Raw genomic sequence first — 14,980 nt, forward strand, 5'->3', positions numbered from 1 at the left:
TTTCCCATCAGGGTCCCAAGGCCACCATCCGGTCCTGGGCCAGGAATTCCTTTCAGAGACTGAATTATACCGGGCCAAAAATAATTCCAAACCCTTGGAGGCTTCCACGAGTCCCCCATCCCTGCTCCATCCTGGTCTAGCTGGCTAGGCCTCCCCACAGCTCCTCCCTGTGTCTTCCTGGGCTCCCCAGACTTCCCTGCCCAGCGCCCACCTGCACTCACACGTGTGTGGCGGGAGAGGGACATTTAAACAAACTGCCCACACCCTGGCTTGCTCTTCCCAGCCCTTCCAGATGGGCAGGAGAAAGGGCGACAGCGACGGTGCTAAATCCACCATCCCTCCGACCCAACCCAGGAAAGCCACCAAGAAATAGCAAGAGACACAGAAACAAAGAGGCACAGAGTGTGTTCCAGACAAAGAGAAAAAAAAGAATGTATAGATCAAGATAAAGACCCGGGGAGGGAGATAAGGAGAACAGACCTGAGCAAAAGACATAGAGAAAGAGGTGGAGGACGAGAAAAGGGGACTCGCGAAAAGGAGAGTTAGAAGGGAAAGTGGGAAGAAGGTAGGGAAATTAGAATGTGAGGAAATTGACTAGGAGAGGAAAAGCAGGGCGCGATGGGAGACCCGGGCGCGCAGGAGACGCTCAGCGGGAGGGAGGCGGCGTGCAGGGCGCGGGCGGCGTAGGGCGTGGGGACGCCGGGGCCGCGGGGGTCCGGGAGGTCCCGGGGGTCCCAGCGGGGGAGGTGCGGGCCCTCCTCCCGGCGCCTGGCCCCGCCGCGGCGGTCCGAGCAGCCACATTCCCCCGGGTTTCCCACACACTCGCTATCAAAGAGTCCCCAAAGCCCCAGCTTTTCCCGCGCCCCTCCCCCGCCAGTGGCTGGAGAAGCTATTTTTCACCCCCTCCTGGTCTTTAATCTGTTGTGGGGAAAGAAAGCGGCTTTTGTTGGACTAGGGGCTGCGCGGGGGGGCGGGGAGGGGGCGCCGGCGATTGTGTGTCCCGCAGCTGCGCGCCCGGGATCGCCGGGGGAGGGGGCCGCCGGGCGCGGGGCGCGGGCGGGGCGGGTCGGGGTGGGGCCGCAAGGGCGCGGGCAGGGAGGGCCGCGGAAGGTCGGGCAGGGCCAGAGAGGGGGCAGCCAGGGCGCGGGGTGCAGGAAGGGAGGGTCGCGGTGGGTGAGGGAGTGGAGGAAAAGGCCACCCGGGCGCTCGAGACCATTGTCCTCTTGGCCCTGTTCTGCACCTGGCCAGGAGATTGGGTGAAGATGGACATACATTGAAGCACGCGCATAGACAGCCGCACACCCAAGGAAGATCCTACACTAGACCCGGAGACACATCGCACACAACAGGCTGAAACACCCAGGGAGGAAGACACAGGCGCTCACCCCGCGCACAGCCCTCAAGGAGAGCTCCACACCCAGACAAGGGAGGACAGCACATTGTCGGGGAGGAATACACTCAGAAACTGAGGCCGGGCGCGGTGGTTCACGCCTGTGATCCCCGCACTTTGGGAGGCTGAGGCGGGCGGATCACTTGAGGTCAGGAGTTTGAGACCAGCCTGGCCAATATGGCGAAACACCGTCTTTACAAAAAATACAAAAACTAGCTGGGCGTGGTGGCGCACGCCTGTAATCCCAGCTACTCAGGAGGCTGAGGTAGGAGAATTCCTTGAATCCGAAAGTTGGAGGCTGCAGTGAGCCAATATTGCGCCACTGCACTACAGCCTGGGCAGCAGAGTGGGGCTTTGTATCAAAAAAAAAAAAAAAAAAAAAAAGAAAAGAAAGAAACTGATACACACATACACACATTGCCTGACACCATAAAGTTCTGTGAAACAAAATCCATGTCAAATACGTGTTTTCTTCTTCCATCCCTTTTGTTTGTTTTGTTTTGAGACGAAGTCACTCTGTCACCCAGGCTGGAGTGCAGTGGCATGATCTCAGCTCACTGCAACCTCTGCTGCCCGGGTTCAAGTGATTCTCCTGCCTCAGTCTCCTGAGTAGCTAGAATTACAGGCATGAGCCACCACGTCCAGTGAACTTCTGTATTTCTAGTAGAGATGGGGTTTCACCATGTTGGCCAGGCTGGTCTCGAACTCCTGATCTCAAGTGATCTGCCTACCTCAGCCTCCCAAAGTGCTAGGATTACAGGCGTAAGCCACCATGCCCGGCCCCCAGTTTCTTATTAAGACAGTTCCCATTCTCCAGCATTTGATTCCTTTCTCCCTCCAGTTGGTGGCTCGTGCTGCAAACCATAAACTCTGGACCCTGTTCTGCCTCCCAGTTGCTGTGTGATCTTAGGCAAGTCACTTCACCTCTCTGAGCCTCAACTGATATGAGGATTGAGGGAGATAATACATGTAAAATGTCTGGTTCATGACTGGCACTCTGCATAAGATCCTACTAAGCCTGCTGAAGCTTGGGCCACTTGATTACACTCAGGGATAGCTGTGGCCAGCAGGAGGCTCTCTCTGAGCTGCAGCCCCTGCCTCTGCTTTCTAGCACCCCTGCATCTCTAGCTCACTGCAGAGCTCTGGCTGGGGTAGGGGCAGGGAAGCCCTTTCCTCTCAGGGAGGGTCAGCTCTGTCCCCAGGCCACATCCCTCCCTTCCCAACCTCTCTACTCTCTCAGCTGTTGGAACTACTGCTGAGACCTAGGCCAACACATTTGGGCAGGGTGAATATTGCTTTTCAAGGCCTTTTTTGGGCTTCATCTTTTCTTACCTTGGACGCCATCATTCTAAGGCCTTTCCTGAACCCCCATTAGTGGGGTCCCAAATCCAACCATCAGCATCTGTCTACAGCAAAGAACATTATGTCTGGGAGTCGTAGAATCAGAGTCATCCAGCACAGTTTGCATCTGAGTCTCAAATCACCCCTCTAGTTGTCTCCCAAAAGCAATTAATGGGGTGGAACTTAATTCAGTACACCTTTACTAAGTACCTACTCGATGCCAGGCACTGTGAAGGATACTGACTCCAGGGAGACAAATAAGACTTGATTACGAAGCAGGCGAGCTGTGTGTCCCATAAGGTGGTGGGGAGTGTTCAATGAAACTGTGAATGAAATTGCTTTGAAAGTAGTGAAACTGCATTATAAGAGTTCATAATTCTTTTTCTTTTGCTGTTTGTTAAGTCTAAGTTAAATTCCTACATAACCTACTGATGCTCTCCAAAGTCTAGAAGTTTCAAACTTTCCCTTTAACAGAGAAATGAGGCAAAGGCTGTCTCTGTCCTCATTAGCCTAGAAGTGCAAAGATGAGGGAACCGGTCCTTTTGTTTCTGGACACTGTGAGCAGCTTGAATATCTCTTTGTGTGTATCAATGTTTGAGCCATAGGCCTCGGTTCAAATCCTGATTGTTTTCTCCTTTTCCCCGTCAGCTGTGTGGACAAATGTCTTTGAACTTCAGTTTTTTGTGTTTTGTTTTGTTTTGTTTTGAGACGGAGTCTTGCTCTGTTGCCCAGGCTGGAGTGCAGTGGCATGATCTCGGCTCACTGCAACCTCCGCCTCCTGGGTTCAAGCAATTCTCCTGCCTCAGCCTCCTGAGTAGCTGGGATTACAGGCACCTGCCACCACACCCGGCTAATTTTTGTATTTTTAGTAGAGATGGAGTTTCATCATGTTGGCCAGGCTGGTCCCGAACTCCTGACCTCGTGATCCACCCACCTCAGCCTCCCAAAGTGCTGAGATTACAGATGTGAGCCACCATGCCCAGCTGAATTTCAGTATTTTTGTGCAGAAAATGATCATGATAATAACCCCCAAAAACTCGAGGGCTAATTATTAAAATAGAATTTATGAAACCTTGAACACATGACAGTCCCTCAGAAAATAAATTTCCTTCCTGTTTCCCTGTGGGTGTTCAGCCCTCAATCCCAGATGGTCTGTGGGCATTCTATAGTTACTGCCTACCTACTGAAGTAAGGGGTAAGTTAATTTCAGGGTGGTGTGGCTGATTGAAGCTAGGCTGACTTTGGGTTAGAAGAGAGAGCTCAACTCTAAAGCTGACTCCTAAAAACAGGAGTAGTTACTTTAAGAATAATCTGGCTGGGCACAGTGGCTCTCACCTGAAATCCCAGCACTTTGGGAGGCCAAGGTGGGTGGATCACTTTTCAGGAATTTGAGACCAGCCTGGAGTTAGCCTGGGAGTGGTGGCTTGCGCCTGTAATCCCAGCTACTCTGGAGGATGAGGCAGGAGAATAGCTTAGAACCCAGGAGGCGGAAATTGCAGTGAGCGGAGATTGTGCCATTGCACTCCAGCCTGGGCGACAGAGTGAGACTCTGTCTCAAAAAAATAAAATAAAATAAAAAATAGGCCGGGCGCGGTGGCTCAAGCCTGTAATCCCAGCACTTTGGGAGGCCGAGACGGGCAGATCACGAGGTCAGGAGATCGAGACCATCCTGGCTAACACAGTGAAACCCCGTCTCTACTAAAAATACAAAAAAACTTAGCCGGGCGAGGTGGCAGGCGCCTGTAGTCCCAGCTACTCGGGAGGCTGAGGCAGGAGAATGGCATGAACCCGGGAGGCGGAGCTTGCAGTGAGCTGAGATCCGGCCACTGCACTCCAGCCTGGGTGACAGAGCGAGACTCCGTCTCAAAAAAAAAAAAAAATAAAATAAAAAAAAATAAAAAATAAACATCTCCTAAAACGTAAGTATGGACAGGAGGAAGGTCTTTGAGGGAGGAAAAGCTTTAGATTTCCAACAAATTCCAATGCTTTCTGAGTCTCTCTGCATAGAAAACAATGTTTTTCCTTAGTACCCCAGCACTTCAGTGTCTGTCTCCCTACCTAATGGATCTGCCTTTACTTTTCCCTATCTGGTAGAATAAAACCCTCTCAGGCCCAAGCTACCTTCCCAGGAGTTCCTTTGTGAGGGCAGAAGGAAAAGCATAGGTGCAGGAGGATACAGGCTTTGGGAGACGGGCAGACCTGGGTGCAAATCTTGGACCTGCCACTTATCTAGCTATGTGACCTTGGGCAAGCACATTCACCTTTCTGAGCCACTGTCTCTTTGTCTATAAGAGGGATCAATGGGAAAATGTGTGAGAAGGCAAGCAAGACTTGGCAAACAGAACTCAATGAATGATGATAGTGGTGGTGGCGCTGAGTGCTTCTGAGCTAGAGAGTAGCTCATCCTGGAGGACTTTGAAATCCCCACCCCTGTAAGGACTCATGCCTTAGATCCTGATGCTCCTCACATTCCTGACAACAGCCTCAGCAGGAACCATTCAACTCACCTGGTACCACCTATCCCACTCAACAGGGGCTACATCACATTATAGCAGATAACTAATTGGTTCCCACACCATTTTCTATCCCTTGTCCCCTTTGACTCTCCCAGCTACGAGGTAGATGGATGGTATTTTCCTCCTAATTTAACAGAAGAGACAGCTGAGGCAGAGTGAAGGTAGTAGTAGTCTGGGCAAGGATTGAGCCTGGTCTTGATTCTGAATCCCTGTGCTTTCCTTGTATCACCTGAATCTCAAGCAATACTTTGGGCTCCAGACTCTCTGAGGGGAGAAGGAGAAGGGATGCTCTATGTGTGTGACTGCAAAGTCCTCACCACACCTTCTAGGCACTTATGAGCAAGGAGGTACATATTATGAAATGTGGCATTTGGGAATGTTCTGAGACCACAGCAGACCATCCTAATGCTATTAAGAGTTAGGGGGACAGGCAGGGCGCAGTGGCTCACACCTGTAATCCCAGCACTTTGGGAGATGGAGTTGGGTAGATCATGAGGTCAGGAGTTCGAGACCAGCCTGACCAATATGGTGAAACCCTGTCTCTACTAAAAATACAAAACTTAGCCAGGTGTGGTGGCTTGTGCCTGTAGTCCCAGCTACACGGGAGACTGAGGCAGAAGAATCGTTTGAACCCAGGAGGTGGAGGTTGCAGTGAGCCGAGATCACTCCACTGCACTCCATCCTGGGCGACAGAGTGAGACTCCGTCTCAAAAAAAAGAAGAGAAAAGAAGAAAAAACAAAGAGAAGGCAGAGTGGACACAGAGTCAAATGAGAGGAGGTCTGGATTCTGGCCACAGGCCAGCTACTGACATCCCAAGTAAACTTGAGCAAGTTTCTGAGGTCCCCATGATCCCCATGTCTAGAACATAAATGGGGAAAAGATGATCGATCAATAGATAGATAATAAATAGAGGCTCAGTTTAGACAAAAAGACATCTGCAATCCTTGCCATCATTACTTTGATTTTGAAATCAATAATTCAGGGATCCCACTACCAGCACTTAAAATTTTTTAAAATACAAAACAGTATAACTTAAAGAGTTCTGCCAACTCTTCAAAAAAAAAAAAAAAAATCAGAGAGCACATTGAATTTTTTTTTCTTTTCTTTTCTTTTTTTTTTTTTTTTTAATTTTGGCAGAGGAAGATTCAGTTCCTGGAAATGCTTACAAAATGATTCCTGACACTGGGAGGAGATAGTTAGAAAAAAGAAGAAAAAAATTATACACATATGTAGATAAAGGAAGAAGGTGGAAAGAAAGGGAATAGGCAAAAGAAAAGAAATAACTAGAAGAGAAAGAAAAAAAAAGACTTTAAAGGGCCCCAATTGAAGGAACATTATCAAGTTCTCAGCATCTGCAATTCACAAGCCGCTCGCGGTTGGGGCGGTGCAGACCCCGCCCCTTTCTCGGGTGTCCCGCGCTCATTGGTGGGGGAGACAGTCGCCGGCCGGTGACTGCCCGAGGAAAGGTTGCCTGGGACACGCATCCCTGTGTGAACGCATGACGTCCCACCCTGGCGCCAGGCTGTCTGGGGCTGAGTCTTAGATCAACACAGCTGTGGGACCGGGACCCACAGCTGGGCAAAGGAGCGGATTCCTCAACAAAAAATAGGATTGTGAGAAAAGTTCTGAAACAAAAACAGCGCAGACAAAAGCCTTAATGACATCCTTTCATAAAAATAAAAAATGCAAGAGGGGGGAAAAAGCTGGTAAAAGGAGCAGAACTGGGAACAGAAAGTTCAGAGGCATTTGGAATAAGAGGCTGAGGCCCCACCACCGCTAAACAAGTTGCAGAAGGCCTGAGCTAGCCTGTCCAGTCTGCTGTGGGGAAAAAGAAGTCTCTTGGGTTTAAACTCTATTCAGGGTTCCTAACCATAACCTGCTTCTTTCACAATTAGAATCTTCGTCTAGAGAAGACCCTTAAAGGTCACTTGCTTCCTCCCAGCCTCCTCCTACCCACTATCTTTTTTCTTTCTTTCTTTCTTTTTTTTTTTTTTTAAGAGAAAATGAAGCCCAGGAAGGGAGGAAATTCGTCCAAGGGCACACTGCAAATTATTGGCATGCACAGAACTGAATTTTGCTTGCTAATCCCACAGCATCCTTCTGCCTTATGTCACACAGCCCATGGGCATTTCAGCCTGGAAGCATCCTGGGAAATAATAAATGTGAAAGTGCTTTGCAAACCTAAACCACTATACAAGCCTGAGGCATCAGCTGTAGTAGTGGAGGAAGGAAAAGAAGGAAGGAGAACCTGGGTAGACTGAGCACCTTCCACACAACTGGCCCATGCTGGGCCCCCCAGGCAGTAAGAAGACTTAAGATCAGATGGAGTGAGCACATCAGGTGCTTTGCAAAGAAAAAGCATTCAATAATTATCAAATGAATGAATGAGTAGACCCAATTAGTTCCATTTTATAGATGGGAAAATAGAAGCACCCAGGGATAACTTAGCCGAAGTTCACACAATTAGTTTAGAAGAAGAATGGACATTTGCACAGAAATCTGCCTGGACCATGATTTTTCTAGAACCCCCTGGACTTGACCATTTTGTCACAGAAGTCTGCAAGATAGGAAAAGAAGGGTCTTCTCTTGGTTATTCAGGAGTTCCTACAACCACTATTTTGCCTTTCCTGATCAAATAGCTGGCACTCGACTGCTGTAGCATATAAAGACTGACTGGCCCACTCACAGGTTATTTTCTTCCTCTTTTCTTATACTAAAGAGCCTGTCCTTGAAAAAAACATTCCAGGAAGGAATCTTTCTTGGGCCACAGAGCCCTGTGGTTTGATGAAAAAGAACAAGGCTTCAAGACTGGCTCTGCTATTACTTGTAGTGTAACATTGGATGTGTCTTAAATGCCCTCCTTGGGTCCCTCAGCAGCCTTCACCTACCTATCCAAATTTCACACAGTCTTGGACTTCTGCAGTTGGAAAGGATTTAAAATAATCACTCAGCACCATCTTCTATTTTACTCACAAGGCAATTAAAGCCAGGGTACCTGGGCTTGTTCAAGATTACATGACAAATTATTGTCAGGGCTAGCACTATGAACCCAGGGCTCTCAATTCCCAGTGTCCTTTTTAACTGTTTTGAGACTCTCTTTGGCTGAGCTCCCCTTGTCCTGTTAATCAGTGCCACACACTATTGAACTCTTGTTTTCTGTGTTAATCTTCTCTCCCCAAATTGTGGGGTGCTTGAAAGCAGGAACCACTGTTTTATGTGGAGGGAGTCCATATATATTCACCAATGGTTCATTAGGAAAGTAACTATTGGAATCCCACTGGGTCATTTCCAAAATGGAAAGCAGCATCTTGGAAGTGCAGGTTCCCAAATGTCTAAGGAGGTGACAAGAAGACAAGCAAAGAAAGAATACTGAGCACAGTGTCCTGTTGCAATACAGGACTTAGTTTGCCGGCCCTCTGGTTCCTTTCCTGGTCTTTCAGATGGAGCTGGAGCTACTTCAGCAGGGCTAAGAATAATCAAGTCCAGGTGGCCTGCCCTTCCATAGGAGAAAGGGATAGACAATAGAGCAATGAAATTACCATTGTTTTCTGCACAGAGGTGTGTGGAAAGTAAGGAGAGGGGAAGTTAACAAATTTGCTGACCCAGTGGGGGGCTCTTAAAAAGGTTTATATAGGAATTGTCCCATCTGTGCCTCCACATTTAAAACCTTGTCTAAAATTCTAATTGAACTCACCAAGCACAACTGTGCATATATTTGGTTCGTTATGGAGTTCACAGGGCAGAGGGTCCAGGCTCCTTTTTTCCCCATGCAAAAAGCATGGGCTCAGGCTTTCTTCTTTTCCCCTGTTGCTCAAATAAATAGTGTTCTTTGCTCAAACCCCCTTTCCCTCCTCCTTCTGCAATCTCAGCGCCTAGCGCAAATCTGTTTTCTTCATTGTAACCTCAGCTTCACCGCAATTAATTTTTTTTCCCTCTGGTCACAAGATAATTCCTGACGCCAGTGAGTCTGGAGGTCAGACGAACAGCAAATTGGGGAACAAGGCGGCACTAATTCCTTACAAGTTTCCCTTGAAAAATCTTTTGCTTAAAAAAAGGGAGGGGGGAGCTTCTTTGCTGTTCAGGGATTTATGACCTCGGAGGAGCTGTGGGTTCGAACCAGTGTTGGGCTAAAGGCGGACTGGCAGGGGGCAGGGAAGCTCAAATATCTGGGGCGCTGCCAGGAAAAAGCAAATTCTTGAAGTTAATGGTTTTGAGTGATTTTTAAATCCTTGCTGGCGAAGAGGCCCGCCTCGCCCCAGTATCAGCGCTTCCTCATTCTTTGAATCCGCGGCTCCGCGGTCTTCGGCGTCAGACCAGCCGGAGGAAGCCTGTTTGCAATTTAAGCGGGCTGTGAACGCCCAGGGCCGGCAGGGGCGTGGCCGAGGCGGGCCGTTTTGAATAAAGGGGCGTGCCTTCGAGGCGGGCTCTATAAGTGCCCGCGGCCGCGAGCGTGTGCGTATTGCAAGCCGCTGTGAGGGGATTTCTTTGGGTTTTCTTCCCCTTTTGGGCACCTCTGGACTCACTCCCCAGCAATGAAGGCGCTGAGCCCGGTGCGCGGCTGCTACGAGGCAGTGTGCTGTCTGTCTGAACGCAGTCTGGCCATCGCCCGGGGCCGAGGCAAGGGCCCGGCAGCCGAGGAGCCGCTGAGCCTGCTGGACGACATGAACCACTGCTACTCCCGCCTGCGGGAACTGGTACCTGGAGTCCCGAGAGGCACTCAGCTTAGCCAGGTGGAAATCCTACAGCGCGTCATCGACTACATCCTCGACCTGCAGGTGGTCCTGGCCGAGCCAGTCCCAGGACCCCCGGACAGCCCTCATCTCCCCATCCAGGTAAGCCTGAAAGCCGGAGCAGGGCTGAACACTCAGGCAAGGATGCTGCCAGCCCCTTGGAGCGCCAGATTGCCTTGTGTAACTCTTCCCTCTTTTTCTCTTTTATCAGACAGCCGAACTCGCTCCGGAACTTGTCATCTCCAACGACAAAAGGAGCTTCTGCCACTGACCCGGCCGTGTCCTGACACCTCCAGGTGAGCATCTCCTCCCTTGGAGAGGGAGGTTTAAACGGCCAGTTCTGGAGTTGGCAGACCTTTTTAAAGATTGCCACTCCCTCGGTTTAGGGAAATCGAGGCCAGAGACGGACAAGTGACTTGCCCAGGGTAGCGTTAAATGAATGGCAGAGTCAGTTGCCATGTGATGTGCGTTTCAGCCTTAAACGCGCGTCCCCCCTGCCCTCATGCTGTGGCCGAGGGTCTGGGAAAGTAGACGCGGGTCCGACTAAATAGTAAGTCTCTGATCGGAGTTGTATAGGGAGCTGTGTCTTCGGCAGCCCCCTCCCAGCTAGTGTCAGTTCCAAGTGGGAGGGGTAGTGCAAGCTCCGCCTGTGGTCTTTGGCGCCAACTGGGTGGGGGCAGCGTGGGGCACGGAGTTATCAGCTGGAGGTAGAGACCAAGTTTCCTCCCTGGCGCCGACCAGTCTGCGGACGGCCCCCGCCTCGGCGCGCTCGGCGGAAACTGACTGCTCCTTGGTCTTCTTTCCTCCCCCGCCCAGAACGCAGGTGCTGGCGCCCGTTCGGCCTGGGACCCCGGGAACCTCTCCTGCCGGAAGCCAGACGGCATGGATGGGCCCCAACTTCGCCCTGCCCACTTCACCAAACCCCTTCCTGGAGGCTGAACCTGGTGCTCTGGAGCGAAGGACTGTGAACTTGTGTGGCCTGAAGAGCCAGAGCTAGCTCTGGCCACCAGCTGGGCGACATCACCCTGCCCTTGCCCCACCCCCAAGTTTTAAGGACTGTCTTTTCAGAGCTTGGAGGTGTGGAAGGAGTGGCTGCTCTCCAACTATGCCAAGGCGGCGGCAGAGCTGGTCTTCTGGTCTCCTTGGAGAAAGGTTCTGTTGCCCTGATTTATGAACTCTATAATAGAGTATATAGGTTTTTGTACCTTTTTTTACAGGAAGGTGACTTTCTGTAACAATGCGATGTATATTAAACTTTTTATAAAAGTTAACATTTTGCATAATAAACGATTTTTAAACACTTGTGTATATGATGACACCCGTCTCCACTAAGTACTAATGATGCTTTCTCTCACATGGCTGCATTTAGGGAGCTTTGGGAAAGTGAACTTGCTCACTCCCATGAGAGAGAGATGAAAAACTGCCCAGCTGAGAGGGGATGGGGTGGGGAGAGAAGGGTTCATGATGGGAGTCCCATGGCCATTGAGTGATGGGTGCAGAGAAGAGATCTGGACTCTGCCTTGTTATTTCCTGGATGAAGGGAAACCAGAGAGACTGGTGCAAGCTCGCCCAGCAAGTTGGGGGTTCAGGCAAGTTGAGAACTGAGTTTTCATGTCCCCTGAGATCTAGCAGTAGCTTTCCTCTTTATTGTCACTATAAACTATGTCTTTCTAGCAGGGGATGTGGTAAGAGTAGAGCCTCAAGTTTGCCTCACCTGGTGCCCAGACATGGGTGGTGGTTGATAGACCAATTCCAGAAATGAATAAACTGATAACTGGGCCTGGTTTCATTTCCTTTTTGCTCTCTGGGCTGGCTTCCTTGCGGGCTTCCAAAATTGAAAAAAAAAGAGGAGGTCTCTCCTGAAAAGGATAAGAAAGATTTGGATGCTGGTTGGGAAGTACTGATACTAATCCCTTCTCTAACACTAGGTGGTTGTAGAGTCCGACCCTGAACAAGGAATGTGAGGCAGAGACTCCACAGTCCTCATTTCTGCTGGTATTTCTACACCACCTCCATTGGGAACCTACTCTGTAAGCATCCCTGTCCCTATTTCAGAAATGGGGAAAGGGAACTTCTGTGGGTAATGCTTCTGAACTAGGTTTCACAGCCCTTGAGAGGTAGAGATGGGATTTGAACTGTGACTTCAGTGACTTGACTGTGGTGAACAGGAGCAGGGCTGGGGACTGGCCATTCCTTGAGGCCAGGCCTGGAAGTGGAGCAGAGAGCAAGATCCCAACCCATGCCTTCCCCCACACCCCTGGTGGCTCCCCAGGTGGGCTTCACCAGGTGCCTGGCCTTACTGGAGATTCCTGTTTATGGTATGATCTCATCTGTGTGTTGGTCCCTGGCATGAATTACTTCAATATTTCATAACAAACAGGTCACGTCATCACCTTTAGTGCCTTAACCCTGGTGAGCTTTCTGGGGTGAACAGGGGCATGGGAGAGGAGGAGAACCTCTGCCATTGCCAACCAACCTCCCAGCCTGAGCAGTGGTTCTTAACCTGTTGTGTGTCCTGGTCACTCTGATCTGATGGAAGGTATGAATACTCTTCAAAAAATACACACACACAGAGCTCAGAGCAATAGCAGACTTCAGTCCTCATGCGAGAAACCCTTGCACCAAACCAAGTACAAAGCCTGGGTTGGGTCTATCTTCGATTGTTTTTTAGGTGTGCTGTGCTGGCTTTAGAGATGGCCATACAAGGGCACAAATCCCTGCTGTGTCACCTCCTAGCTGTATAACTTCAGGCTAGGGGCTTTGCCTCTCTTGAGCCCCAGTTTCTGCATCTGTAAAGGAAGCTGATTCTAAGGCAGCGGTTCTGAGGTGCTAGGCCCCACATTACACCATGAACTGCAGTAGAGCCAGGCATTGAGCTCAATGTCTTATACCCTTTTCTGCCACAGCACGTTGCCTCCTGCTGCTCGGAAGTTTCGGTACCATGGAAGGCTAAAAAGGGCTGCGGTGGTCATCTGCCGAGTGACCCTGAGCAAGCACTCCACCTCTCTGAGCCATTCTCCTCCTGTGCCCTGCTGCCTCCCAGGACAGAAGATAATGGTGGGAAAGTTCTTTGAAATGCATCACACACCTACGAGGTATTATTAAGCTAATTCCAAGGAAATTGCCTGTCAGGACTCCCAGGACTGAGCTGTTCAGGCGGCCAGGACAAAAGATAGACCAGCATGCCAATCCATTAGTCATTAGAGAGTGAAAGCAATTTGGCCCTAGGTCAGAAAACTCCCAGAGAGAGGATAGTAGTGTCTTCTGTCATAATCACCTATGGAAGTGCCTGCCAGGTTCCAGACTATTTTATCTTCATTTTTGTTCTAATCTTCACAAACCACCATGATGAGTATCATTCCTGGTTTATAGAAAAGACTCAGAAAGGCTGAATAACTTGATCCAGGTCACACAGCAAGAAAGTGGCAGAGCAGGGTTTAGGAACCTCAGCTTCCTCTAGCTTCAAAGCTCATGTTCTTGCCTTCACTTCAGATTGGCTCTTTTCCCTCGCCATTCCCGGAGACTGGCATATGCTTGGTCCCCAGGGAGTGCTTGTCCCAGGGAGTGCTTGTGGAATGAAAGACCTAGGACTCCTCCTCATCTGTGAAAGGGGGATGTCGGTACCTCCCTTCCAGGTGTGTTGTTCGGATAAACCATAAGGCGCATAAAGTATCCACGAGGCTTCCTGAACTACAAGATTCACTGCTGAGTGTCTTGTGCAAATTGTCGCATGCGATCAGATTCAGAGCTGATCGCATCGGCTGTGAAATACATTTGGGAGGTGTCTTTGTTTCGTAAATAAACTAGCTCAGAACAGGTGAAGTAACTTGCCGGTGGCCACACAACTTCTAAGTAACAAAACCAGGATTCAAATTCATGCCTGTGACACCAGAAATGGTGCCCTTTCCAGAAAGCCAGTTATAGCTCTCTAGCTGTGGACACGCAGGACAACCTTCAATTATCTGTCTTCCCAGCCTCATCACCCCTCGTGGCCACCATTCTTCCCTATGCCCCAGGCTAAACCTGAAAACCTCCTGCCGCGGTCTTTCCCGCAGCGCTGCTTCCAAGGGCTCTCCTCTGCCCACTCCCGGACCTCCCCGGAGACAGCCGCTCCCCACCGGCGGCTCTGCGGCGCCCGGGCTGGGGCAGAGCCTCGGCCCACGTGGCCCGGAGCCCGGCGGGGCGGAGCGGAGCGGAGCCGGCCCCGCCTCCGCCCCGCCCCTCCCCTCCCGGCGGGCCCCCCCTCCCCCGCGGGCCCTGGGGGCCGCTCGCAGGTGTTCGTTGGCGCCCGGATGTCTGAGCTCTGGCTCCGCTCTGGCTCCGGCTCCCTCCGCAGCCTGCGGGCGGGGCTCGCAGCCCATCCGGAGCCTCGCGGCGCCCCCGCCGCTCTGCCAGCAGCGCGGCCTCCCGGTTCCCAGCCTCCCGGCCTGGGGGGCCCCCGACCCAGCGGAGTCGCTGACCCCACTGCTCTCCCGCTGCCCCCAGCTGCGCTTGGGCCGCTGCAGCCTCGGCACACCCCCACCCGCTTCCTGCCCCAGCCTCGAGGCCGCCCTGGTTCGCACCCGGTTCCTTCCTTCCTTCGTTCTTTCAGGCAACTCGCATTCCTCGAGCGCCTGCGACGTGCCCTGCACAGGGCCTTCCCGGCCTTCCGAGTGTGGCCCCAGGCCCGCTGGGCTCCTCCGGGAAGCCTCTGCCCTCTCGAGTCTCGTTCCCCACCTCCGCCCCTGTGTTCCGTGAGGTGCTTCGCTCAGAGTCGAGCAATTTAATTGTTCTCTGATTAGTTCTCCTGATAGGGGTCAGTCGGTGGCAAGGTCACGGAGTCTGTGACTGAGATCAGGGGTCAGAGCGTGGTCGGATTTGGGGTTTCGCCAGCCTGGGGCAGGCTTTTGGGATAAATGTGGGTAGTCAGGCTGTGGGGTCCATCTGTAGGCAGTGTCAGAGGCCAAGGTTAGTGCGTCTGTCTTTGGGTAGGGTCGGTGGGCAGTCGGGATCAGGGTAGTGA

General features: G+C 51.2%; 1 protein-coding gene and 1 pseudogene across 1 annotated transcript; one reads left to right on the forward strand and one right to left on the reverse strand.

Moving 5' to 3' along the window:
* The window catches only part of LOC144335247 (B-cell CLL/lymphoma 7 protein family member C pseudogene), a 369,536-nt pseudogene extending 355,317 nt beyond the window's left edge, over positions 1–14,219 (reverse strand).
* Positions 9,705–11,278, forward strand: ID3 (inhibitor of DNA binding 3). Its single transcript, XM_015130847.2, has 3 exons — positions 9,705–10,080; positions 10,190–10,274; positions 10,795–11,278. Exons 1-2 carry the CDS (start codon positions 9,781–9,783, stop codon positions 10,247–10,249), a joined length of 360 nt encoding a protein of 119 aa, XP_014986333.1. The 5' UTR covers positions 9,705–9,780; the 3' UTR covers positions 10,250–10,274; positions 10,795–11,278.
* Positions 14,220–14,980: the final 761 nt, after the last annotated feature.

The sequence above is a fragment of the Macaca mulatta genome, chromosome 1 (assembly GCF_049350105.2).
Source record: "Macaca mulatta isolate MMU2019108-1 chromosome 1, T2T-MMU8v2.0, whole genome shotgun sequence".
Lineage (NCBI taxonomy): Eukaryota > Metazoa > Chordata > Mammalia > Primates > Cercopithecidae > Macaca > Macaca mulatta.

Bases quoted from the DNA above. Each gene is read 5' to 3' on its own strand.
- ID3 (XM_015130847.2), top strand. From the start codon at position 9,781: ATGAAGGCGCTGAGCCCGGTGCGCGGCTGCTACGAGGCAGTGTGCTGT. The intron at 10,081-10,189 runs GTAAGCCTGAAA...CTCTTTTATCAG, and splicing joins GCCCTCATCTCCCCATCCAG to ACAGCCGAACTCGCTCCGGA.